The 27,861-nt window shown below is 41.6% G+C and overlaps 1 protein-coding gene across 2 annotated transcripts; it reads left to right on the forward strand.

The window, feature by feature from the left end:
• The first annotated feature begins 1,193 nt into the window (after positions 1-1,193).
• On the forward strand, positions 1,194-27,556 carry LOC136437375 (relaxin receptor 1-like). 2 transcript variants are annotated; one of them, XM_066431960.1, is made up of 20 exons: positions 1,194-1,366; positions 9,745-9,878; positions 17,664-17,771; positions 18,277-18,360; positions 18,756-18,867; positions 19,096-19,167; positions 19,361-19,432; positions 19,852-19,923; positions 20,281-20,352; positions 20,804-20,878; positions 21,313-21,381; positions 21,716-21,787; positions 22,161-22,232; positions 22,596-22,667; positions 23,280-23,351; positions 23,641-23,870; positions 24,311-24,934; positions 25,324-25,500; positions 25,933-25,998; positions 26,423-27,556. In XM_066431960.1, exons 2-20 carry the CDS (start codon positions 9,794-9,796, stop codon positions 26,629-26,631), a joined length of 2,415 nt encoding a protein of 804 aa, XP_066288057.1. In that variant the 5' UTR covers positions 1,194-1,366; positions 9,745-9,793; the 3' UTR covers positions 26,632-27,556. The 2 variants fall into 2 exon arrangements, with proteins under 2 accessions (XP_066288057.1, XP_066288056.1); XM_066431959.1 differs by lacking the exon at positions 1,194-1,366 and adding an exon at positions 9,419-9,618.
• The last annotated feature ends 305 nt before the right edge of the window (positions 27,557-27,861 follow it).

The raw sequence follows: 27,861 nt of genomic DNA on the forward strand, positions 1-27,861 counted from the left end.
CTTTCCGAAATTACAAGTCATGTTATCTTCAAGACAAATTACTCAGACCTGTCCGTCTCCAAGACACATTTAGATGTAACAAAAATGGGACGTTAAGAGAAAATGCCTATTCAAAAAAGACTAACGCCTACAATTGAAACTTCAGAAAGTAAGTGGTTCCGTTATCTTAAGGAAAGGTTAGATTTCCCCCGGCGCATGAGTTGCAAAGCCTGTTACAATCATAAGTATATAAATCACAAGTTTTGCGGGTTGAGCAAAGATTGTGCCAGGTAGTTCAATTTCCAAGGTTTGTTGTAATGTGTTTTTCAGTGCCACGACTCAAGGGGCTGTCATAACCAAAATCGATAAAGTACTTGTCACATAATCATAAATCAGCTGAAGTACAGTTACAACCTGACGTCGGGTTGACAGTATGAGAATATTGCAGAAGTATAACGTTATGGAGTTATAGCTTGCCTTTGAAGGTTACACCAATGAAGCATATGATTAGTAACACATCCCACTGCCCCTTTGGATCAGCCTCGCACGTGCATGGCTATATTTTATCCACCCTGTGGACAACAGAGTCGCCAAAAAGTCTTAATCAGATTATTAACGTTGATACCGTTCATCTTCTACTCGTCAAGTGTTCTCTTTCGGTTCGACGGCACAAATCCATTTTACCAAGACTATCCAAGTTCTCATAACCAAGCAATGCACTCTTTTTATTACTCTAATTACATTAGCTAAGGTACGAAAGAAACCTATTTATATGGACTGCAATTCTGTGAAATCGAATTTCTCCATAACCCTGCGTGCGCCGTTATGTGCATATTGTAGGGTAAGTCGCTGCACGCAATTATTCAATGACTGCACAGCCGTTTTCATGGATGTCGTTATGTCTGGCTTCCCTAACGGAGCTGATTCCTACACAAAAGAACCAGAAAGTGCGGGAATAACGGACAAACGTGTCATTATGTTTAAGGAAAACTACTAGGATATCATGGTGAAGGTATCTGTACTTACTTGACAGGGGCGTAAGTATTGTTCAAGTATTGTTAAACTTGAATCAGGAATACAATTCTTACATTCCATAAAAAGATTCCCATCCCCATTTCAGTCATCTGTTGAATAAAACATGGCAAGTCTTCGAAAAGATAAAATGAAGTAGATTTGACACCCCTACTTGTTTGAAATGGTCCACTCCTACACTCCAGGTGAGTATATAATATACCGGAGTTCCACAGAACGCCAGACGCTCCTTGTTTCCCTAAATCCCGGAGAACACTACCCTTTCCTTCCATGGCATCGTCCACTCCAGCATGAAGGCTTCACCATGTACTTAACCGTGGACTAAACAGGAAAATCCCGGTACTAAGGCGATAAGGTAGGTCTAACCGCAAACTCCACCAAGCTTGGTCTCGTACGTGGTAAGTGCATTCGCATGATTACTATATTACTCTTATCACTCTTATTATATTACTCTATATTATACTCTATACCTTCTAACTCTTGTACCCAAAAGCCTCATCAATAGATGATATCACGTCTGAAATTTTGATTAAGATCCCCCTATGGCCATTGTTGCTTGAACCTGTTCTGACCTATAGCTGGTTCATAGTCTAATCATGTACGCAGGCAAGTGTCTGTATACTCTTTGCTGTATATTGTGAAGAAACTAAAATGATAGGAGTGTTATGTTGACTTTTATATGGTGTGTTTTGTATATCTCTAACGGCAGTATTGGTATTTCATGCTTCAAACGCCGTACAGCGGATTGATATAGGAGGGGTTATTACATGCATGAAAGAGGTCTATTGCTTTAATGGCTCAGCTTCAATCTTTATTGTTCTTTTTGCGTCATATTCAGAAAGTGATCCGTCGCATAGAGAAGTAAAACTGAGGGTAAAATGTAATTGTCTGGAAATTTTATGGTTGTTTTACAATTATATGTAAACAGACTAACAAGAAAAGTTAATCGTCTGGAAACATTATGGTTGTTACACATATATGGGGCACCAGATAATCTGTCATCGTATTTTGGGCCTGATATGGTCTATCAGACTAATTATAAGTGGCTATGAATAATCATCAAACATACACAATGCGTTACTACTGGTCTCGGAACACAGCGAACCCATGAAAAACACTTCTACCTAATCCCAGATAGACAGGTTAATTGATCGAGGGATTAATATGGCGAAGAATTTACGACCAAGGGTTACGAACAGGCTAATATTCCAATTAAAAGGTTGTGACCAGCTGTCTTGTGTAAACGTTGTAAAATTGCAGATCAAGCTTTCCAAATTACATACCGTGCCCTGCGCGAGCTGACTCGTTAAAAATGAACCTGTTAGATATGTCTACAAATGCACCCGCATTTACGGTCTACGGCATAACGTACAGCAAAATATACACTCGTTTTCGAGACGTGTACAGAAAAATATATACTCGTTTTCGAGACGCAGCTGTATTTGTCCCCTTTTGAAGCACCGACAACCGCCTAAGTAAGATGAATAATCATTGCTGTAAATCTTAACAGCATTTCTGACGAACATGAAGAAAACATTGCCGTAAATTCAAATATAGGCTTACTTCATAGAATATCTCTTGTCTTATAGTCAGACCCTTACATAGTCGCTTCAGAATCGACCGGACCACCTGCGCCATTAAGTGCTTGTTGCCAATATGATTTCAATCTTTGTAAGTAGCCACTCCACGACCACAGACAATTATGGCCCGATTCTGGCCAGCATGTAAATAGTTCTTTACAGAACCTTACAAATGACTACCCTTATACATGCCCTAGTGAAATTCATTTCAAACAGCAGCCTCAATTCAATTAATCAGCAAAGTAACTAGAGCTCTTACTAAAGGGTACACGACAGGGGGCATTTTCAGAGCTATCGAGGGCGCAGCAAACCTCCTGATTCTATATAGAAAACGATCCATCTACGGGAGTAGTGACACAGTGAATGCTCTTCATGGCTTCAAAGCTATCTAAAGAGCAATTGATATGTGCTCCTGAATGAAGAGTTATATTCTGCAAGGTATTTTTATTCAATGGTCGCTACGTAACATTACCCGAAGGTCACTTCAAGGCGTGACACGAAGGACACTCCGAGGTTACGGGTTACATATATATAACTGAAACAGCGTCATTTTACAGCTTTCAGTGGTCTAGATGGGTATGTGAACTCAAGTTCGCAATGATATAGTTTTCTTCTCATGTTAGGACTGAGGTTCATGTACATTTGAAGCAGAGACACCTGGCTGACATGGAATACTAGGGCCGATGCAAGCAAGCCATAGCCATCAACATAAAACAACTTTTTTTTAGCATAAATCAAAACTTATGACTGCTCTCCTTCCTGGTGCAGTGCCAGAAGAATTTCATATTTCTGTTATAAGACTAAATCTAACTTATTGTAGTTCGGAAAATTGCATGAATGACTGGGCAAATAGGAACATTAGTATCTCCTCACTAATACATGTAATACTTAACTTACATCGGCCGAGGCTACGAGTACCTTATCTGCAGTATTGCCAGTGTGCTCAGTACCGAACCACATCAGCTACAAATTTGTATTCACATGTGGTCATATAGCGGCAGGGTCACGATGATGACAGATTCCGTCTTTGATTGTCTATCGCGTGAAATTTGTCATCACCGTAATCACGAGTACAGAAAGCAGAGAAGCGGTCTCCCAAGAGGGAAACAGAAACAGCATGCCGAAGACATAAAAAAGGCGTTTCCACCGTACGATAACGAGTTACCGTATAACGAACGTTGGGAAATGTACAGCTCAATATTCTTACCAGACGGAGGGGTGACGAGTATCACCGACAATTGCCGACGAATCGCGACTTCACGGTCCGGCGGCATGTGTTATATGACCTTCCTTTTGATAGTACGTGTAGGCGAAGGTATGAAGACGTAGTGACAATTCTTGTCCTGTTTTTAATGATAGTGATAGTGATAACTGGTTTACTGAGATAGTGTTTAGCCACCAATCGACTGAATTGCACAAATATGACAATTGAGACGAAAGAAAGGAGCATTGCCATGACTATCATAATGAGCGCACAATTGTACTTCATTGGCATAGCGTTCGTACGAGCAAGGAGGCCAGCTTAAGTCTTCCGCAACGTTGAAACATTACATCCGTCTGAAAAGGGCATTTCATTATAACGAGATCCCTACGGTTAAGTCATTGCCACTCGCAGGAAACAAATCAGATCACCCCGCTCTCACGCGAGGTGACGAACACGTTCCATTAGCGACATGCCGCGTGTTCTTCACCTTTCTTCTACTGTGTGTGACGTTGTGGTACTGCGTTTCCACAAGTTTGATCCTGCCGGGTTGGTTTTGCAGATTATATTATATTCTTCTAAACTGAGGTCTTACATTGATATATGATTTGAATAAAGATAGTTCTAGTTGGGTAGCCCTGGTCGTTATTTTTTCTTACAGCCACATTAATAAATCAAATCAAACTAGAAAGGCAACATTTGCGAGCAAATACAGCATGTTTAGCCATACTCCTCGCCATGCAAAAAATGGACTCTCCCCAAATAACAATGGACCATTCTAAAATACTTGCACTAAAAAAATGAATCACCTCAGTCCAAAACTGAGTCTTCCAGTAGCACCTCAACACAATATGGACCAGTCCACAACCATATCCACTAATTGATTAACACTTCTGCTAAAGAATGGACTTTTTCATAATCATTCCAGCTCAAAATTGAAAGAAATAATTAAAGAATCCTCCCCTTGCAAGAATGGGATATTCCGTGCCATTTCCATGTAAACCAGTCGAAAAATATCCGCTGAAAATTACACTCTTGCGCATAATCAACCCAGTTCAAAATTGAATTAAAAAAGATCAGCCCCAGGGAAGAATGAAGTTTTCCATAGTATACATATGAAGATTTGACAGGAGACGAAGGAAATGACCAAAAACAACATATTTGGGTCAATTCAAAGTCACCGAGAGGGTTTTAATATAATATTTGTAATATGTTTGAACTATTTTGATTTAAAGAATGTCTAAGTCACAACAGTTCTAAAGTGTTCAAACAATTAGAATTGAAACTTATAACATGTTTGAACTCATTTCACATACGTTGGAAACATTTCGAACGTAACTACACAAAAATCTCTTTATTTAGAACAGTTTCAAACCATCTATCCAAATGTTTCAATGTTCGAACAATTTGTAACAAAAGATTTTCACAATTGCCCTCATAAACGAAGGTGCTAAGTCCTCCTGTGTGTTTCTGCCTATTTTCGGTGGCCGCGCTAGACCACCAGCGGATTTGTTTTGACGGAGCGTCACCCGCGCGCGACGATGTACACTGTTCGGCACCGCTAATATCCGGCATTTTCCCGCTCCAAAACACTCCACAAGACCCACGTTTTTAGTGTTTTGCCTCTTGTGCAACACGATTCGATTTGCATTACTAACGGGACGAAAATGATAGAAAAAATTCACCCCGTCCCGGCGTCCGTCCCAAAAACATGAACGACATGAAAATATATTTTCTTACAGATTCAATCACAAAAATCAACAGCATGGGATTCCAAATTTTCGCAACGGCCGACCATTTATCATGGTTGAACTTCCTTCCAAGGCGTGCGATAGATAAACATTCCCGGCACATAATAGTCACTAGTACCAGACTAACGCAAGCTCATGATGATAATAGGGAGAAAGTTTGTCAGTGAAGTTTGGCCACCAGAGGGTACATTCATTTAACGTTACAAGCTAGCGCAAAGGGGCGAATCATTGACCTTACCGGGGACTGACTCTACTGGCCTAATCATTCCTTTTTTGCCGAATTCTACGATCCATACGCCCGTACGTAGGACATGTAGGAAGGCACCGCCTACCACCCGCCTTTGATCATGTATGAAGTCGGCGGCAGAGAGAGATCATCAATCAATTTTGACAGGAGTGTCGCGCCAGTCTGAGGAGAAACGATCTCCCGTATTGTGTTGAAGAATTTGGAGTTTGAAAATATCTGGAATAACTAATGCTAGAATAAACATTCACAAAATCATTGATTTAACTTGTTTTCTGTTATAAAATTTCCTAAACTGCAATTTAACCACTGAGTTTAAGGGAACATGGTGTTTTCCCGATAATCACGTTAAATGTTTATGTCCGGTCTTTCCTCCTCGTAAGCAAACTTCAAGCTTGGCCAGGTGCAAGGCACTCGGGGTCAATGACCTGTAGGTCATATGTAGTATTGAAAGTGACAGAAGTGGCAAATATTGTCAAGAAAGGCCAAAATAAATCGTTTTGAATATATGTATGCCAAAAATGGGAATGTAGTCCTTTAAATATTTGTTCAAGCCACATATACAGCAAATTTCAGGTCATTCGGTTGAAATACAAGGGCGCAGGAGGCCAAGATATGCTAAAAATAGCCTAAAAACCTCAATAAAATCACTTTCAAGGTCAATATCAAAAAAAGGAAAAGAACGTACATTGGTTTTTGCCTACATTACCTCTGTACCAAATTTCAGGTCATTTGGTCAAAAAATGACAGAGATGAATCGATTTGAAGATTTGACAGGAGAAGAAACATGAGAGAAAACAATATGTTGAGCCATACTTATGGCTAAACATAATCAAATTAAACTGTTTATTGTTCCAATTGTTCATAACCATGAAATTAGATGATTCACTGATTTGCCGCGTTTCAAAAAAAACTACAATTAATAGGTTTTAACAGCCTGTAACAGTGTCCACAATGTTGCAGATTTTATATCAAATAATCAAACACACATAATTCAAAAACAAAGACAAAACTGTAAGAGTATATGAATGGTTGTATCAAATTTGATATATATTCAGTCTGTATCCTTGTTAATGTGTAATGTTTTTATGGTTTTTCATGCCAGAAATAAAGAATGAATTAAAAAAATAATCACCAGTGGAAGACAGAAAATCAAACTGCTGACTATAAGTAGATCATACAGTCGTGTCATACGATATGCCGATGTGTTATTACGTACGTCTGACTATAAGATCCTACCCTATGGCGATAGCTATCTTGTAATGATAAGCCGTGTGTACTGTATTATTGTACCTGCGGTTTGGTCACAGGAGGCCAATGTTGAGTCCCTGGGGTGGCATCTATTAAGGAACCTCATATTCTTTATTTTCAGTCCCTGTGTATAGTAGATCGTGTTAGAATAGACGATTCCATCATATTCTAAAGATAGCATGTACTTGAGTCCCCCGAAGGTCCATACAAAGATGACAATGGCCATTGCCGGCAAAATAACAAACTCGGTATGAGAAATGGTTGGCTTTAGGCTATCAGTGAACACATAATACATATACCCTCCAATATCAATGTTTTGTTCTGACTTGACTTCTTTTTGTGTGCCGCTATCGCCAACCCATGTATTTTGTAATGTACACAATGTTGGGCGATGCAAAAATGATTTAGTTAACATTGACCGTTATCAAATACACGTGTATATTTTGTACAGACGGTTGTTCAAAATTTTAGCCTTAACTTATGATATCTAACGTTATGTACACTCCAAGTTTGAGTCAAAAAGTATGCAACAAAAGTTTTGCAACAAAAAAACACTACCATATTACTTGACGAAGTCGTCCCATCCTCCTGTTGTTCGCCCTCGCCATCACTCTATCGCACCTTTCTAATTTCCTCATCTGTTACCCTGCATCCTACATGCTAGCATCGGAATTCGAAAGGAAGTTTCCCCGCCGAGATTTGACAAACCGTGACGCTGAGGCATCGATAACATCCACAGCGCACAGGGGAGATACAGGGATCTTATCCTGCAGAGATTTTAGAAATGGGTATCACGGAATACATACAAGAGACCATTCACAATCAATTCCACTGCCATAGTGAAGCATTAGTTCCGGCTATGTCTCATAAATCAAAGGTTACAGTATTAAGCATAGCCATAGCATAACCTGCTAAAGTAATCTAGGAGTAGGAGTTGTGTGACTCCCTTGCATTGTGTATGAGACACGTGCTTTACTTGTCCGTAGCCGTTTGATCGCTGTAATATATTGCCAAATGTAAATGTTCAACGATTGCTATCAAAACACGAATCATGATGTGTTAAATCGTCCTCTCCTTAAATCAAAACGTACCACAATGTAATTATACTTCAATTACAAGGCATGCTATATAGTAACCGATCATGACAGGTGTACTTACATCACTGTTACAATAATCATGATGATATGCATATTCCTTAACCACTATGTGCGTATGACATTCTTCCAGTGATAGTTTTACATGTCATCTGGCAACAATCCCCGCAAAAGGTTTTCAGGCGCCTAAATAATTGTGGTTGCATTAGATTTGAAGTAGCGACTTGGCACCTTAAAGGGAGATAGCGTTTAATTGCATTGTGTCCTGTTTTAACAGGAATACCTTTTCTAATAGACACAAATTGCGTTAATGGTGATATGTGACAATGGGGTGGGATTTCGTTATATCATTCTCACAGCCGCTTAAACGATTAATCGTATGGTACTATGTCTTGTGCGGCATGGCAGATACAGCTAGGCATTAAGCCGGCTCTATGGTTAATAACCGTTCGATTTAAAGAAGATGATCTTATAATAAGCCTGTTACTCAAAATTGTAATTTTCCTCCGCGAAGCATTTCAGAGTGAAGTGACAGATGTTATAACGCGATACGAAAACACGCTGTCTGGGAAACCAAGATGTGTGTCCTTCACTCGGATTATAGTAGAAGACCTTCCGATAAACCATTAGTACTGCCGTCTGTTCAGAGACTCACTACATCGCCCCGTTATAATTACGATGTTGACATTTATCTTCATTAAAACATCAAGGACAAACAGTTTCATAAAAATGAAAATTTTCTCTTTTCGTGAGACATGATATTTGGCTAAAGAAGTCGTTGAAAATCCTTATCATTTATGACCAGGTGGTATTTAAGACCTTCATAACCACCCTTGCCATAGGGTAGGCTTACTATCGTTTTAAAACAGTGATGGGGCGAGATCATAGCTTATGGCGTATGGCGCAAAACAGCGAAATTCAGTCTACGTTTTTTGGTAGAAAGTAATCGTGATCCTTGAGTAGAGCTAGGATAAGTGTACGTGCTACGTACATGTAGTTAAGGATTAGTCATGGATTCTGGGTTCATCGAAGATTTTCCTCTTACAGTATGCCCTTTAGATACAAACGACTCTTTGGAAAACACATCTGGTTTAGAGTATTCATATCGGATACAAGCGCAAGTTCCTTTTTGATCGTTAAAACAGGAGAAGGTCTGCTTCGGACCAAATAAACCGATCATCCAATTAGACGGCGTCGAGTGGCGCGAGTGATCACGACATGCACTGGAGAGATCGACCGGCGGAATGAAGCTCGGGTGGATTTATTGGGCCAAAGTAGTTCTCAAGAGTAGATGATGCAACGTTTATCTCCAAATGAAAAGTCCTTTTCAGATCTAGACTTTTAGGCCTCCTCTTTAGTCACCAATGTATATTGCATTATAATTGGCTAGGTTGTCCATTATCCGCGAGTGTGCACGAATTTCCGATGGACTTCACGTCTGCGCTGCCCGACTGAAGATAGTCACATCTCATTAACCCATCATGAGGTAACATATCTCCGATCAATGCCATTTATTTCTTCCGTTACAGATAATGTATAAATGTCGTGGTCATTGATTTGCGATGTGACATATGAGTGTTTGATGAGCCGTGGATTGTGTTGTTTCACACAGAGAGACGTCCCGTGCGCCGTCCGTGAGGCACGGGCTACAGCTGAATAGAATGTGGTTCCTGCTACTGGTGGTCACCGCGTGCTGTTCGCAGTCCGTCATCTGCTGCTCTTACTCTGCGGGGACGCCTAAAAAGTGTAAGTATCTCTTAGAGTTTTTACATCGCCAGATTATAATGGTTTATACCCCCATCCCACTACGACGGCGCTCTCGCCCCGCGCTCTCTGCGACTTTAAATCTAACAGAGTGCTCAACGAAATTCATAGATAAAAAACAAATCTATTTACACTTTGTGTGTCTTAATTCTACAGTTATGGTTTTACATTTTGCATGATATTCCAATTGTGAAATCAGGGGCTACATAAATACTATTTACGTCGCAGCGGGAGCGCAGCGTGATCGCCGTCTAGTGGAACGGGGGCCTCAAGGAATCGCATTTCAAAAACACATCCTCCTTACGTCATACCGGGGCGGAGTATAGGTCCTTGTCGCACAGCAGCTGTACGGTAGGGAATCAAGATGTGAACCCAGATATGAAAACTGCACCAGAGTAGCAAGTAGCTTTTGGACGGGGATTTTCGATTTGGAGGGATATTCCAGGGAGGGAAGGGATATGGGACAAGTCAGTCGATATCAGCGTGGGCGGGAACTCATTCATAGTATTCGGCTATCGACTCATTCATAGTCGTCGGTTATCGACTCATTCTTAGTCTTCGTTACGTCCAGTCTCGCACTACAGGTTAGATTGATGAGTAAGACTACCTCACAAGAAACACCGGAAATGTCCTGAGACTAAGAACTGAGATTACTTTTCGACTCGCTATCCATTAGCCATTGCCCAATTCCAGGCTGCGTGTCTTTGCTTGATAATGCTTGGTTAAAGTGCCTGAGAAGGCTTTTATCTTCATCTCTCATCTCCAAGAGACGCACGGCACGCATCATTCAACGCTTGTGAGGAAGTTGACATCTTTGAGGATAGAAGATCGGGACAATTAATCCCTTAATATCTTAAGAAGTCGGCAGGCTTCAGATGTAATTCTGATAATCTTGTTTGATGTCTGTTTTACTCGACACAGAAGGTGGGGCGTGTCATGGTATTAGCATAAAAGTCACCAATACTGTACTCCTTGTGTTCGAGGTAGCATGATCTCCCCTAACGATCAAACGCCTTTGTGAGTTTGTCCAATGCCCAGGAGTCCTAAACTCCAGAAGGGGGTGTTATTTTCCAATGGATTATGTATCAATGAATACAAAACGTTTTACAGAATTCCATTTGTGGTGAATTACTCAACGTTACGTCTTGTAGAACTAGATGATCCTCACTACCCCCCTGCAGACCCTAGACGTCCCTACCCTATTCCCTATGCGTATAAAACGAGAATCGCACTGCTACCTGTACTTGGTCTCCGTTATCATTGTGTCGACATAGTTTGTAAATCCAACATGAAGCTGCATGTATAGGTGCGTGTATTCAGCATTTTGCAAGGAGGTATAGAACTTCAGAATAGACGCTCATCATATCAACCCATGTACACGTGTAGCGGGACAGTTTGGGCGAACATGGGCATTCTGCGGCAGTACGAAAAGTGTTGAGAATACAGGGAAAATGCACGAACACCAGATGCAGAGTAGATTGATAACTAATAAACATGTCGCTATATTCTGTCTGCTTCCTTTAAGTTAGCTCATCCAGCCTACCCAGACATATACAATGTATAGACTTTGTGGCATCTGATCTAGCGATTTTTCTCATTCTAATCTTGTGCGACGACTGTATGTGAATCGCCTGTGGACTTTTGAATAGTTGTAAAGTCAACATGTACATGTAATTAGTTTTCTCTCTGACTTACTCGGATAATGACAAAACTAATTGGATGTGATCTTTCGAGAAGTTGGCCGTCTTCTGTGGCGACTTTTGGTAAATTGATCGCCTGATGGCAAGAAGCAATCCACGCAAGCTGGAAGATGCATCACCAAAGTTATCTGCAGAAATAAGCCATTTCAGCCGCGTGTGTCATAACGTAATTCCTACAAGGCTAATTAAAGCTAAGAATAGTTAGGTAGATCGTTTGTATCTGCGATCCTTAACAGAGTGCCGCATCATTCTTTCCTTTTGACATCTCCTTTATCAAGACTGTCTTTCTTAAAGAAAATCGATGGCGAAGGGGCGAAGACTCACTGACAAGGTCCACCTTTCAACTTTTTATCACTACAAGTAGACTTTTAATCTGCCAAGAAAAGTGCTTAGAAATGTCAAAGCTTTGGGTCCACAACCTCTTCTATTTTTCATACCGCTTCTAGATAATTTCCGTCCAGCCGAGACATTTCAATCGATGCCACCAGTAATCAGTGTAGCCCTCTTAGAGGGCTCTGCTAGCCGGTCTTTTTTGGGCTTACAATATGTGTGTTTTTCTGATGGTATATCAGTTCCATTGTTCTTGGTTTCTTGTGGCCGCGCCTCGTAGACCACGAGAAACCAAGCGTCATAGAACTGATATATCGTCAAAAACAAACAAAGAAACCCATTATAAGCCCCATAAACGCTCGACTCGTAGAGCCTGCCTAGGTTTGTGTGGGGCGGATAGTTAGTTGTAACCTTCCGACTCCTTATATGGAAGTCAAAGAGATACACATTTCCTGGAATTCGAGAAGCTCTTATTTTTTCCAGGAATCGCCCGAAGTGTGGTTCTAGTAATACAGCTACAACAGAGGCAGTTGGGGTCATGGCTACTCAAGCTGTTTTCTTGGAGGCCATACTTCACATCATCACATTTGCTTTGGAATGCCGCGTCTTCAGTCATCGCCGCGAGCTGTAGAGTCCCATCGGTGGGATTTACGACTTCGGGGCTTGCGGCTTTTCGCGGAAGCAATCAAGTCGGAGGTTAAAAAAGGGCCCTGGCAGGTGATGAAGACGATCCATCCAGACTCGTCGTTCACTCCTGGGTGCCTGTTGTAGTTAAAAGCTACTTGCCGAAGCGCAGCTTACTTTTCAGCAAAGAGACCTGCCATGCCATGCCTCATACTGTCTCCGACAAAGGCAGACTTTCATGTGCACTCCAACGATAACGCACGAGGCCAGAGGATCGATGCAAAAAGATATAGGCTCAAGACTGACATGCTTTATATCAGATATAATATTGTGTATCTGATAGTATCCGCGGGTCACGTGGCACGTAGGACAGAACCAGCCGAAAGTCTCCTGCTTTGGACCCCTGACCTGTGGAGAAGGATTGGTCGTCCAGTCACAATATTAAAGAAATTCATAGAAACGGAAACTTAAAAGAACATGAACTTCTCGCAGCAGTGAAGGACAAACAGTTCTGGAGAATTAACTTCGCTTGCTGCACTTCGTAACAAGAAGGACCAATGATGATGATGATATATTGTGTACGTACGGACATAGATCATGCACAGATCCAATAGCCTCTCCGAAATCGGTCAAAATACAAAATTGCAAAGAAAAATGTAGAAATGCAACTATTGACATGCAGCCATTCTGTTGTTGGCTGAACTGCTAATTAAATGGACAGACAGAATCAGTCGATTCAAAATAAGGCTTTCAACTTTGTATAAAAAGATAACAGAAACCATTAATGATAAATCTGTGTTTCATGTCATAACATCGTTTTCCCGGGAGTGTATGTAGCGTCTTAGCTTATAGCTTCTTCCTTGAAGGCATCTTAGTTACAGGTAATAATGACGACAGAAACACCAGGAGGGACGTTTTGGAATAGCCTTTTGGGGGGCATATACAGCTGAGCCCATCCATTATGAGAACTTTACTGCACCTCAAAGGGAGGAATGTCGTTCCCAGTCCTGATTAATAAATAAGCCCCAGTCTGGCGGAAGTTACAATCCTAGCCGCAACATTTGATGGAAACGTTATGGAAAAATTAACCACAAATCAGACCAGAAATGCTGTAAGGAATGGCAGTTTCCCGAACATTACGACATCGCTAACCGTGGTGCTGATTGAGATTCTCGTTGTCGCATGGAGCACAGTCTTAAGTACGTACTAAAGGAATTCGGCTACATAAGTTAATTACCCTGGTCTGTACAGTGGCATGATGTAGATCAAGCAGTTTAGAAATAACATAAAATACTTTTTCACAATACATTTATCATCGACAGTGATAATGTAGCAATTACGTCATCCCAAGTAACCAGGTATATTTCCAAAGTTAGTCAACTTGGAAATTGTTTCAGGATTAAAGTATCCAACACGGAAGAAAGTTCATCATCATCATATCTTGTCGCTCCACTGCTGTATCCACTGACGGGCAGTCTGGTTGGCCTCTCGAAGATCATCGTCAGTGCATGTTGTGCCAAGTTCACAGTTCTGTTGGAGATGTTGTATGGTTTGGGGATTTGCCCCGCAGGGGCAGGCTGCACTTGAAGCCTTGCCAACACGTGACGAGTCAATTGAGTGTCACTTTTTGCACAAGATATGTGCACAGGGAACAAGATGACGCAGGTACAATGTGAGATTTTGTGCAGGGATTTTCTAACAACTGATAGATGAAATAAACTACGCACAAAAAGTTTGGAAACTTTACTTTGGTTGATCATATTTCCGTTGTTTCTTGATCAATCTCAATGCATTGTATATCGTTGGAAAGCCTGTGTAATTTCCAAATTAGGAAAAACCAGGCTAATCATCCTAAGTAACCTCGATTTGTCAAGACATAGAGACAACTTTCTCAATCCAGTCACATTTCCAAGATCCTAACCTCTGCAATATGCAAAATCTACAAGATGATGGTGCACGTCCATACATAATGAGAGTCATTTCAGACCACCTCCAGGATGCAGGAATACAGAGGATAGAATGGCCCTCCTGCAGCCCAGATCTCAACACAATTGAACACAGTCTCAGACTCTGTGATCACTGATCAGCTTGGGCTAGCTGTGGTGACAGTGCATGGCTTGTGTACTCAGTATTAAGCCACCTTCATCATAACTAAGGCTCCTTTACGCATTTTTTTGTTTGGATGAAGACTATCCCTGGCTTTCATATTAATGTGTTTTGTTGATTTAAGTTTCATATTACCCTCGTACAAAAGCACGTACTACCAGCAGAAGAAAAAAATACTGAATTGAGCGTTTGACATTAGTAGGGTAATCTGGGTACTTTGTTTATGTGACCTGCTTGCATAAGCATGTCTTGTGCTCGTTGTATTAATTTACAATCATATTAAATTTGGTATCATGGGAAAGAAAATCACACAAGCTTTGTACTGATATGTAAATCACTGAAATTGATCAAGTAACAACGGAGATATGATCGACCAAAGTTAAGTTTCCAAACTTTTTGTACTCCTCAGCTCTGTGTAACAGGGGAGGATATATCTCTAATAACTTAGAGATTTGTCACAAAACTACTTTTAACTAACGACATTCGGTCTAGCTAGGACGTTTCGTGACCCTGACCAAACCCGACGGCGCTTCAGTCATGAGGCCCCCTGTTGTGGTCACAAATCTTAAGTTGGAGTGGCTTTCCCCCAGCGGCACTGATACAAATAATGAAATTGTTGCGTACCTAGCGCAAATTTAGTTAGTTTTAAGTGCCTAGTTGTAGGAAAAAACGGGCAGGAAACTTAAGTCGACTGAAGTGAACTAAAGTAAAGTAAAGTAAACAAACTAAGATACTAGTAAGTTAAACTAAGCTAAAACTAACTTACTAAGCTAAGCTAAGCTAGATTAAGCCAACGCAAAATGAATGGTTGAGTTTGATCTGGATACAGACTCTGTCACGGGAGTACGAGACTTAAGGTATTATTCGATCATCCATGTGGCATATATATAGATGGTGGCATATGGGCGCAGGAAAGCCTATCCAATCTTTCCTAATTTCACCAACACCTGTGCGCAGTCCCGGACCCATCTGTCTCCATCTCAGACCAGAGCCGTGCCGTTCTAATGATGACTAGACTCCGCTGGTTCACATGCCTTATCTAACGGGAAGAGTTGCTAATTGAACTGGTTCGCTTCTGTGGTTACTGAATATCTAAATATAGATCATGGTCACGACTTTGTACGAGTTTGGGTGAGGCACCGATGGTAGCAATCGTGACATTCACAGACGATATCTGTATCTATATAGCCGGTACAGCCGTCATTTGGCGTAACACACCAGCTTCACAACAGTGCGGTGCGGCAGCAGCTGGTTGTATAACACTGAACGACCTGTCACACCTAACCTTACTTTGCACATCTAGCTGTAAGCATTGTCTAAAACTCTATAATGAGGGTGCTCTTCAGTACTAGGTGGCAACGAGTTCCACTCTGCAATAGTTCAACATCAGTGGAGTTAAAAGTAGGGAAACAACAGTCATGGATACGAGCAAGGAAAGCGGTGTTGCAGACAGCGCTGTAGAGTAGGGGTCACCAGACATGCTATACTTGATAACCGCATCATACATTTTCAGATCATGTCACAGACCTGCATGGAACAAATGGAGACAGAGGAAACCAGAAACCTATAAACAGAGCTAAATATAGAGGAAAACTTAGCCCATGAACCGTCTTACTGTAAAACTGAAAACACGCCAAGTCCCGCTGAGATAATCTCTGTGAGTGCCCGGAGCCATCAGATGACAACTCCACAGACTCCGAGTCTCCTTGAGGGGCTGACCGAGTTCACCCCGACGTTCTCATCGATTTACTCCTAATCACACAGGGGAGCGGAGATGACGAGCAGAGACTCCGGGGACACCGCGGCGACACGCTTCCCGAGACGCGCGGCGCTGTCTTGTCTCTAAACGCTCGTGTTGTTTCCCCTTAACGGTACGGTATGCCTTCGGTCCAAACAACAGTGGCAAGACTAAGGTCTCTCGACGCACAACTGGTGAAAGTTAAGGTCGAAAGGTGCATGAAGGAAACAGAGAGCGACTTGACACAAACTGGATATATTTGTTCCTTTGAATATATCGTCCATGTTTATCTCCACCACACTGGATTTGGGACGTGTCTTGTACTGTGTACACTGGGCCCTCTTGGCAGTTGTCTTGAGATGGAATAGATAAATAGATAAATAACCTTAGAAGAAACTTGAGTTTGAAGTATCAGACGTTGGTATATCTGTAAGGGGGGTAGGTGGTTGTTGTGACATTGGCCTCGATGGAGTGTCCCTTACGAGTTCGTTAGTATAGTTGCGATGCTGGAGATGTACGCTCAACCCAAAGAAAAGACAAGGGGTCACTATCCGCCTTTCTGAGAAAAGGTACATTCTTCCTTTATCTTACTCACCATGACTCATTTCTTCTAGAGGGTAGTGGACAGTCACCAACAATGTCCACTAGGAAGCATGCTCTGCCCCCTGGAGAGAAGGTCATTATTTCTCACCGGGTCATTACTTAGGCCATCGTTTAAGGAACAGCACCGCCTGCACTCATTTCTTAGATCAGATCATCAGAACGGACGTCATCCTAAGGAAATCTTGGAAAGTACCAGAGACTCAGCTATACTACAATCCAATGCATAAGTACCGTCCTTAAGTTGATTGATTTATCAGGCGATACTTATACATTATTTAGGACAGGGGCTGGAGAGAACACACGCTCCCGCACTGGTCGACAGGAAGACATTGCCCCATCACGACATCACGATGTTTTCCTCTTGATATATCTGCCGAATCCGAAACTGTCCCACTATCAATCACCCCCTATCCGTTCTGTACAGTACAGAGTACCGCTTCGACTTGTCCTTACAACATGTCACTCCGGGAACATGCAAATGTCACGGGCTTCACAGACCGAGATTGCCTCCGCCTGACAATCAATTATCGACCGATATTCGCACTTATCTACGCTAGAACACCGCTAGCCGCTCGTCAATATCACTGCATAGCTGCGGCTTATCTGTATTAGCTGTAGTCATTATTGTGTCCCACTTTATGATACGTTGATTTCTTTAAACCCTAGATGAAGAAGCCTGTCTCCCCTGTGGAAACCTCACGGAGTGCGTCCCGCGGAGTAAACACTGTGATAACCGAACGGACTGCAGTAACGGCGCAGATGAGGAGAGCTGTGGTGAGACTTAACTACATTGTACTTATAGGACAATATATGACGTTACAAGGATGCCTATACGACAGACATTCTACCGATGATTGCAAATGCACAGTTTCATCACATACTACATCACATGTGTTTTGTAAAGTAGATAAGTCTCATAGAATAGTTGTTCTTATGTAGCAGAAAATAATATACGACGATACGTTGTAACTTGTGCAATAAAGTTTATCTAGCATTACATTTCTTTCAGTGTGAACATGACAAAAAATATATATACTTGGAAGTGCATGAAAGTAATGGGATGCTTTCAAAATAAAATCTATTCTGTTCTCTAGAATTGTTGCGGATGTATGTAACACGACAGGGAGCTCTTTGTATCCGTTTCATCCCACATGCGTGATGTGTGCGCCCTGTGAGCCAGGGAAGATTAACACTATCCCTCTGGTAAGGCCATTTATAGAAGCACTTTTCCTGGAACTGGTGTTTTATACTTCGGAATCCGTGATTGTGTTTTCTCCAGGGGACAACAAAGGCATTACCGACGTCTTAGGGTGGATCAGCCCAAGTGATCCGTTGATTTATTTCTCCATGGCGAAGCGCTGTGGTGAGTAGGCAGCATAGAAAGATTTGATGTCTAAGTTAAATTGAAGAAAATACAAGAGTTCGACTCCGTAAAATATATATATCAATCAAAACACAGATAAACAGACAAACCAAAACAAGACCACCTCGTAAATATTAACGTCGTTCTTAGACTAGTTCTGCCACCTCTGAAATGTACCTCCTGCCATTCTTGCGACATCGTCCAACTCACTTAAGCTTTCTGTCCTCTACTGGCAATGCACTCAAATATCTACGTTGACAATTACAGTGACAATTCTTACTTTTGAGTCGTGGCTATGTGAGAACACATATGAATGCCCACTAATAACGTCGCTTTATATACAACATTCAAGTGATTGAAATAATCTAAATCTCCAATGTCATAATTATGTCCAGAACTTCGAGAAATTCCCGAAAGGTGCTCCTGTACTCACAAGACAAGGGTCAGATGTGGCGGGGAGGGACTGACCGACATACCAACCAACATCTCTGTACAGGTCACCAGACTGTGAGTATGTCAGGTCTCACACCTTGTAGAAAACTCTGTCATCATCTAGCAAACTTAACTCGTTATCCAACAGAATGCACTTCTTCCAGAGGACAACCGATGTACCTAATCATTGAATCGTTGGACGAAGTGCAAAAAAAGGTTATAGCTGGTTATTATGCGTTCTTTAATGTTTTTCTGTATGAAACTACGTTCCTAATAGGACCATTCCGTCTTTTCCATACCCAGGTTTCTGTATGAAAATGAGCTGACTATCGTCAAGAACAGGTCTTTCGTCTTGTTCACCCACTTGGAGAAACTGTAAGTATCCTCCAGGTTGAGAATGTCGAAATCTGCTGCTGTCACTGATTAATACCACTAGTGCCATTTTCATAGAATTAAAACTGACACACAAAAAATAGAAAGAGGAAAGTAAGAGTCATTCTATCAAATTTGTTATTTTGTGGAAACAGATCTAGACATATGAGAAATGAATATGACAAATGCTTTGCAGGAACCTAGAGATGAACCATATTCGTGTGATTGATGTGGACGCATTTGTAGGACTTGGCAACCTTACAAAACTGTAAGTACGCTACCTCGCACACGTACACGGCTGATACAATACATCATGTGAAGTCTCTGCAAGACCACTTCTGTGGGTATGACCTCTAAAAGTTAAACAATTTTCAGCCAATCATAGAATCGGCTTCACCGAAAGACCCCATTTAGGTGATTCTCTGATTGACGGACAGCTTAAGAGGCTCTGAATGCTGTGCTACTGCACCAAATATTTCTGTGTTCAGTGCTTTTAGTCAACAGTGGTCCTTTCCAGAAGGAAACGTCCCCGCAATCTAAGATGATGGTTTAAATACACAATGGGAAGCAGCAAGCTGAATACCAGTTTATCGTGATTTATTGCATTGATTGTATTCTGTTGCTATATCGGCGTGTGCACCACAACCTACAGATATACCTTTTTTTGTGTGAAAATGCACGTTGTAGGTATCTCGACCACAACCAGCTGCAAACACTGGAGCCCGGGGTCTTCAGAGATCTCTCCAAGTTAGAGTGGCTGTGAGTTATTCTTTCCTTTTTTGAGTTAGAAGTATACATATAGATAGATATGCATGTAATCCGATCATGGTATGGTACAGTGACATAAAGTTTACGAGAGACCGTACCGTACCATAAATGAACAGTCTGATATTGTATAGAATCAATCGATGCAATTCAGTCTTTCATTTTTATAGATATATGTGCAAAAGGTCTCCCGTTAAGTTTAAACTTTATGCTCTTGTTCCAGAGACAGCCATCCCCACTTGCACTCAATTTTGATAAAATATTGAAAACATAACATAGCAATGTGTCTGGCTTACACAGCGAAACCTCTGTTACAGAGATAACAGTTAGAAGTGTTTCTTTTCCTTGCAGATATCTCAACAATAACCAACTCCAAGTTCTCAACGCCCAATCATTTTACGGACTTGACAGCCTGACATGGCTGTGAGTTTCAATTAATTAAGATCTTAATTGAAATTGCTATTACACGGATATAGACCTGTAATTAATTAGTTATCTGCATGTGACTTTGACTGATATTTCAGCGTTGATACTGTAGTCTGACGTCAGGGTTCTTATCATGTTACAACACTCTGCTAAGATCCACCTCTATCGCCTTGCTGATATCAGTCTCTATTTTGATACTAGCAGTACCTAAGAGACTACTGTGTAAAGGCAATTAAGTTCGTGGTGATTTTCGTGGCAATCTCTTCGCCGCGAAAATACTTGTTCTGTCTTCTGCCCACCTACCGACTGGTTTCAAACGCGAACTAAAAACCACAGTGAACACTCCACTTTGTCCCTACCGCGAAATTAAATCACCTCGAAATTAAATGTTTTTAGTGTATAAACATAAATATGTATATATATATACTCTTTGGCTGTACCATTTCAGGGAGCTGAGATGGAACCACATCCATACAGTGGTGGGAGAAGGGATTTGGGACAACATGCCTATGCTTGGAATTGTGTAAGGAACAAAGTACTTTCTGTCAATGTCCTTTCAACGTCTATAGCTTTTATCGAAGCTTTGGTAATCAACGTTCGAATGGCACGATGAAACGACAGGGGAAGCCAATACCTAAATTACGCGACATCGCAAACCCACGAGAACAGCCGATAAAGTAATTACAACGTACATTTAATTACATCCACAATCTGCCTTCGGCTCAAACCTATGTCATGACGTCAATAAGCCCGTCTAGTCGGATGTCTCTCCTCTAAAGGGACCGCGTTTAGATGTTATTAGATAACATGTTGATCATGCATTGAGTATTCCCTGTCATGAAGTATTGCTGCGACATTGGCATGGCTGTTGCTATCTGTTCAAAACATTTTGGAGTTTCTGTAGAGAATTGACAATCATGCTCAGTTTCGATGCCAAGACCTTAATTGGTTTTACAGAGACCTGGAGAGCAACTTTCTAAGCTCTCTGGAGATGTTCAGAGGATATCGCAACTTTGCTGCAACTCTGTAAGTATTGTCACAGCTACATGCATAATGCTGTATGCCATCAATACCACATAATAATAATTATATATAGCTAAAAATAACATTTCCAATTGTTGTATCGGATCATTCACACTTTGGACTCTCCAGGATGTAATGAACTCATAAAGTTTTGTTTGCCAGCACCATATGCCAAGTGTTTCCCAATTGTAGATATCGTTATTTCCTTCCTTACAAAAAGTTGGCAAGAAAGTTTCTCCAGCATTCATTAATTCAAGGCCTGTCAGCAAGCTTCTATTTTTCAGTAACGATCGTTTGATTGGTTTGAACGTTAACCTTTAAACGCCTCCTATTGTAGAGTCGTGAGGAACAACTCAATCGAGGTCATCACTGACCATGCCCTGGCTGAGCTCATGCAGCTCATCGGACTGTAAGTTCACAGGAGACTCATTATGTTCTTCCGCCAATCTTCCTTAACAAGAGATTCATAGATTGTATTTGACCTGACCTAAAGGCATGTTGTCGACCGTGTGCTGTTGGCGTTCTCAGTACACAAAGCGAACGAAACTGTAATTCCCAAACAAACCTGATCAAAGAGGGAGCAGTATTTCTAACGACGTGCTTCTCTTGATTGGATCTGCGGTAATTTGACAATTCGTAATTACTGACAAGATGTTCCAGCATCTTATATAACCTCACTAAGGTCTAGAAATCGTTAGATGATTGGGAAGAAACGCAATACTGTACAGGGAAATAAGAACATGAAAAGGCAATACATACTTTCATCTTTTCCTTCATTTCAGTGACTTGTCAGAAAACAAGATCGTGAAGTTCCCAAATGGAGTCTTCAGAAACTTGTCAGCCCTTGAAATGCTGTAAGTTCTGCTCAGGTTATTTTCGCCATTACTCTTTGTTTTGAGTTTAGATAGAAGTTGCAAACTCATTTTGCCCTCTCGCAATATCGCACCATCAGTGCAATTTCAATTCTTCAATAGACGACAATACTTTGTACCGGTCGATAGCATCAAGTTCTTGTAGTGTACAAAGTGCAATCAGCCGTAAGTCAGCTCACCCATCGACATACGTAAGGTGTGCGTCACCGCAGGGTGATAATGAATGAAAGTCGTATCATTTGCAGCAGAAACCATCATAACGGTCCGATTTGAGAAGATTTTCTACACAATTACCAAAAATCTAAATGCCCTTCCTCTAAAACAAGACACTGTTTTTCCTTTCAGGAACATATCTTTCAACCCACTACAGGTTCTGCAGCGGGACTTGTTTGACGGACTTGAAAAGCTGGGATCTTTGTAAGTCTTACAAGTCTTCAGGAGTCGATCGCCTACTGAAATGTTTTCTCTCATGTTTTGTATTTGTTGGCTGCTTCCATTCACTTTGAGTTGTAAGTTTTGCTTTTGGGAGAAGATGGCTTTACCTTACTAGAAGAAAAGTGGTCTGTAAATCTCGAATGAATCTCAGGCTCCACGGAAAAAGCACAAATAAAATCCAGACTCCGAAATAATGGGAACAAAATGACCCCCTCAGGTTGAAATGATGATAAACCTACGCATGCCAACAATCACGAGGGAACTGTACTTTCGCTTCCTGGACATAAAGTCAGCGTAAAAAGGATTAAGTTTGAAAGGATTTCCATACATTGAAGCAGTCGTGGGAAGCGAAGCAGGAATTGAAGAACATTAAAGTCGCGTCTTCCTAATTCAGAAACACTACCGGTGCTAAAACCTCTTAAAACCAAACAACAAGATAATAGATGTTAGACGTTCTATGGCGTCGATATTTTTCCAACTTAAGAAACAAAAGTCAACAGTCAAAAAATTTCAAGTTGATACTTCATCTTTTATACTTATGAAAAACTAAATGTTTGATATAGATGTACTGTCTTTCCCAAAACTCGGCTATAGAGATATGAGGGGAATCATGACCCACAACATGTCCTTTCGACTGTTCCGGCCTCTACGCAAGTTAGAGCACATGTGAGTACCAGCCATGCTATAGAACTGTAGAAACAGCATGTTATGTCTTGATGTTGATTGAAGTCAATTTGCTTGTAAAAAAGTAAGGCATGAGATAGTTCTAAAGAACTAAGTTGTAGTGTGCTTGTAACTGTGACGTAACTGTTGTCGCCATACTCAGTGATGAACTGATGATTAAACCTGAAAGTTGCAGAGTGTCTTAAGGTCGCCGTACCTGTCCCTTCAATGTTCATATCAGTACAGCAAATGATGCCCCTAGGGAATAAGGCCCTTTGTTTGTATTCCCTAGTTACTTCAGCGAGTTCCGTTACTGCGGATTCGCCCCACGCGTGCGCAGATGCACACCCAACACGGACGGCATCTCAACGTTTGAGAACCTCCTGGCAAACTTCGTACTGCGCATGTCGGTTTGGGTGGTTGCCATAGTAACCTGCGTCGGCAACACGAGCGTGATGATTGGACGATCGATCATGAAACATGAGAACAAAGTTCACTCTCTCTTCATAAGGAACCTTTGTGGTATGACATTTCTTATCATTTATAGCCAACTATAGAGTAGCCATGGGGAAAAAATTGGACTATTTTCCAACACAACACAACACAACACAACACAACACAACACAAAACAAAACAAAATAAGAGAACGAGCACGCTAACAGACTTAAAGTCTTCTTCGTGATAAATGGCCGGATTGCACCGGTCACATGACCTTACGGATGTGTGCCCTTAACAAAGGGTCAAAGGTGGCTGAAAGTTGGTATCGTCCCCTGTCCAATTTTTCAACACTCTACATGTACGTACTGTTTTGTTGTACCAGCACAAATGAAAAGTCATGCTGAAAGGTTTTGTTGTAAAATACAAGTACATGCAGTGTGTTAGAATGTAGATTGTTGAGAAAAAATCTTCCAGCGAAAAGGCTCATACTTACATAAGGTACTTATGAACCGGTTTTCTTCCAGCCTCTGATTTGATCATGGGCATGTATTTGCTCGTCATTGGAACGAAGGACTACATGTACCGTAACGCCTACAACGAACACTCGCAGCAATGGAAGGAGAGTGTCGGCTGCCAGATCACCGGCTTTCTCGGCATGCTGTCCGCTGAGGTGACCGTGCTGCTGCTGACCTACATGTCCGTGGAGAGATTCCTCTGTGTGGTGTTCCCCTACCGGGACAGCAGGCCGAACGTTGGACAGGCAGCTGTGGCACTGGTCATCATCTGGCTGAGCGGCGTGGCGTTGTCCATGGCGCCGGTGATGTCACCGGGGTACTTCGGCAACTTCTACGGCAGCAACGGCGTGTGCTTCCCGCTGCATCTGCACGACCCGCACGGCGCCGGCTGGGAGTACAGCGCCTTCGTGTTCATGGGCCTCAACTTCGTGTCGATGATCATCATCCTGTGCGCCTACACCGGTATGTTCATCTCCATCCAGCGCACCCGCCGCTCCATCGGCTCCCCCCTGTCCCTCCTCAGCGACATGTCCTTCTCCAAGAGGTTCTTCTTCATCGTGCTGACGGACTCCCTGGTCTGGCTGCCCATCACCATCATCAAGTTTGTGGCTCTACTGGGGGTGCCGATTTCAGGTGCGGTGTCTTTAAACGGTTGTGAATGCCTTGCTTGCAACATCTCTTTGGTGTTTTATATCTACGTTAAACCAAGGCAATAGTAACCATACTTATTAATCACGCCTCTTATATTCATTCATTTACACATCATTTTTTTGTACAAGATGAGTAGGTTAAGGTTAAGGATACATGTGGTCATCATCAGTTCTCCGTGTTAACGTTGGCTTTTCCCAACTGTTTTTCAGCTTATATGTGATAAATACGATCAAATCATTCAATGATATTACAAGGAGATATACCTGCAAAAGTGAGCGTGCCATTGTTTCAAGGTTATTTCAAATGGTAGATTTATTGTAGACATTTGTTTATCTACGAGTGTCCTTTGTACTTTGTGAACTTTGAAACAGGTTCGATGTACGCCTGGATCGTGATCTTCATCCTGCCGATCAACAGTGCCATCAACCCCATCCTGTACTCCCTCACCACACGGACCTTCACCAACATGCTGGGCAACCTGGTGGAGAAGGGCCCCTGCTGCACGAGAAAAACAAAGTCAGGAAGACTGCGACAACAAAAGGACGAAGGTGGGCGTATTCTTGGTGATTCATACTGATACGTAACTAGATGCTGTTCTCAATAAATCGATAAACTAAAATCTGTCTACAGCGTGCACTCGAGGGACTTGACGAAAACGGTCACATTCTTACTGCTTTGGCAAATTGGAAATAATCTAAGGGACCTCCAAAAGGTGACCACTGTGGCTAGATGGTCCTTATGTAGAAGTGGTCACCAGTATTGGGTTTGTGTTTCAAGATAATGGATGCATTTACTTGTCTCGTTGTCTTGTGCTTGGTAAATGTCTACGTGCAACGCTCTGATATACTGAAAATGACATTTTGCAAATTAACATTGTGCCAGTGATCTAAGATCGTCATTAACACTCATAACAAATGATAGAACTACTTTTGTTGAGACTAGCTTGTATAACACAACTTTATCTTTTGGACTTCTTCCAGCATTTTCCGGTGCCACTTATACCACCGGTGTGGCGTCTGTTCTTCGACCAGTGAAATGTTTCAAAGGTAAGAAATTGATATCAAGAAATGACAATGCGTATCACCGCTATGATCAGTGCTCGTCAGTGAAAGGTCTCAGAAATGAGGCAGGTTGTATACGACAAATATTTTCTTGTTTGACATCGACGGTCATTACGATATCTTCGATTTGCCGTCCAATTTCCTGCTCCACTGGATAGATGAGTTTGTGTCCTTGGTGAAGTTCTAACGTTACGAGGAGCAGAGATTGACTTTGACCTGTAGTTCTCCGGTCACATCTAACATATCGATCACACGTGTTAGCAGTAAATTGACGACTTAAAGACAGGCTAGGGTACCAAAGTTTAGAGTCGTAATCCTCCAGCCCACCGCAAATGTTTTTTTTTTAAATGGAGAAGCTCAATACAAAGAAATAAATGGACGGATTTACAGCAGATTCTCTCCCTTGCAGTGAAGCGGTCATCGGAAACGGCCACGGAGTTTTCCATGTCCGCCGTCTCCACGCCGACATGCTCCGAGAACAACACGACCAAGGCCTTCGTTAGCACCATAGAGGTCCCTGACGTCATCCACAGAAGCTCCACACTCAACAGCGTGCCAGAAATACCGTCTCTAGAAATCTCCGGAAAAGATTCCGAGAAAGATTTGAACGAGTCTTAAACTTATGGGACCAGTGTTTTATCTCAGTGATGAGTTATTACTGTTCGTGCGGTGGCGTTACAGTACAGGCTATTAATCTGTGTATCCATGATTCGATGGAAAACGTCGTACCATTTTGAAGTTAGGGTCGAGTCGCTTTTGAACAAAGTGAAAGTAGCACGTATCTGATCTGTATCAAAGTACTTTACCATGTAATAAAGAAAGTCAGTTGCTTTAGTCTGTAAACAGCTGTAAAAATCACATTACAAGACGCGGTGTAAATACTTTTGGAATGTCACAACGGGTTGAAATATGTAACGTTCATGGAATTCTGTGTACAGTTCGTATAGTCTTAATGAAGATGTATCTAAGGTACGAAGCTGCGACGATACCATATGAGTAACAGTGCCATGTTTGTAATAATCATTATACAATGTGTCAACGTACGAAACACATATTTCATCGTAATATTACATACTTCCTGTTAGATATGAGAAGCATTGTTATTTGTAACAGTCGTCAAATTGTTGCACTGAAAAGCAGGTGAGATTCAGAATCCAAAGTCACGTGACGTAATGGGATAACGACGTTAACAGAATTGTTCCTGGTTTTACTGTATTGAAGTTCATCAGACCGAGACTTTTTGCGTGTACAGGAAGGAAGACGCATTGAATATTGTATTTTATGTATGTCTCTGTACTTGTTAAAAATGGACCACGTTTACGGACCAGAGTAAACTTTCTCCATGGAAATGAAAGGCCTTAACTCTGGTGTGTTCATGGGATGAACGGTTTAATAGACAGGCTGCCAGGGTCGCAATTTACGTCTTAAATCTGTACAATAATGTGTCTGATTGCGAATCTACTTCTAATCAAGCCTCCTCCATGTCTAAGTACAGGTGATGAAGTTCTTCCCTTGACAATAAAAGTGATTTACGTGCAAAAGAGCTTGAGTCATAAACCCTTTCCTTGTTGCTTCTCATTTCAGTTAGATATTTAGCTTCGCCAACGTTATGATTTCGGTAAAATTTATAGTCGGGTTTGTTTGTGTGCTTGTTTATTTGTTTGTGGAATGACTTTGAGACGTTGTGGATGGATGTTGGCCAAACGAAGGAAACGTTCAACCATCTGGAGGCTTGCTGTGGTACTGCAGCAGGATGTCTGGTTTTCATATTTCCAGTTCTGGATATACTATGGTTATGATATTTCAATGATAGGTATAGTCATTGGGCTTGTTAAGGGCTGGTATACG

The sequence above is a fragment of the Branchiostoma lanceolatum genome, chromosome 6 (assembly GCF_035083965.1).
Source record: "Branchiostoma lanceolatum isolate klBraLanc5 chromosome 6, klBraLanc5.hap2, whole genome shotgun sequence".
In the NCBI taxonomy this organism is placed as follows: domain Eukaryota; kingdom Metazoa; phylum Chordata; class Leptocardii; order Amphioxiformes; family Branchiostomatidae; genus Branchiostoma; species Branchiostoma lanceolatum.

What these genes read in the sequence shown, in the direction of transcription:
- LOC136437375 (XM_066431959.1), top strand. An exon ending in TTCACCCACTTGGAGAAACT is followed by an intron (nt 19,168 to 19,360) that starts GTAAGTATCCTC and finishes AATGCTTTGCAG; the next exon opens with GAACCTAGAGATGAACCATA. An exon ending in ACCAGTGAAATGTTTCAAAG is followed by an intron (nt 25,999 to 26,422) that starts GTAAGAAATTGA and finishes TCTCCCTTGCAG; the next exon opens with TGAAGCGGTCATCGGAAACG.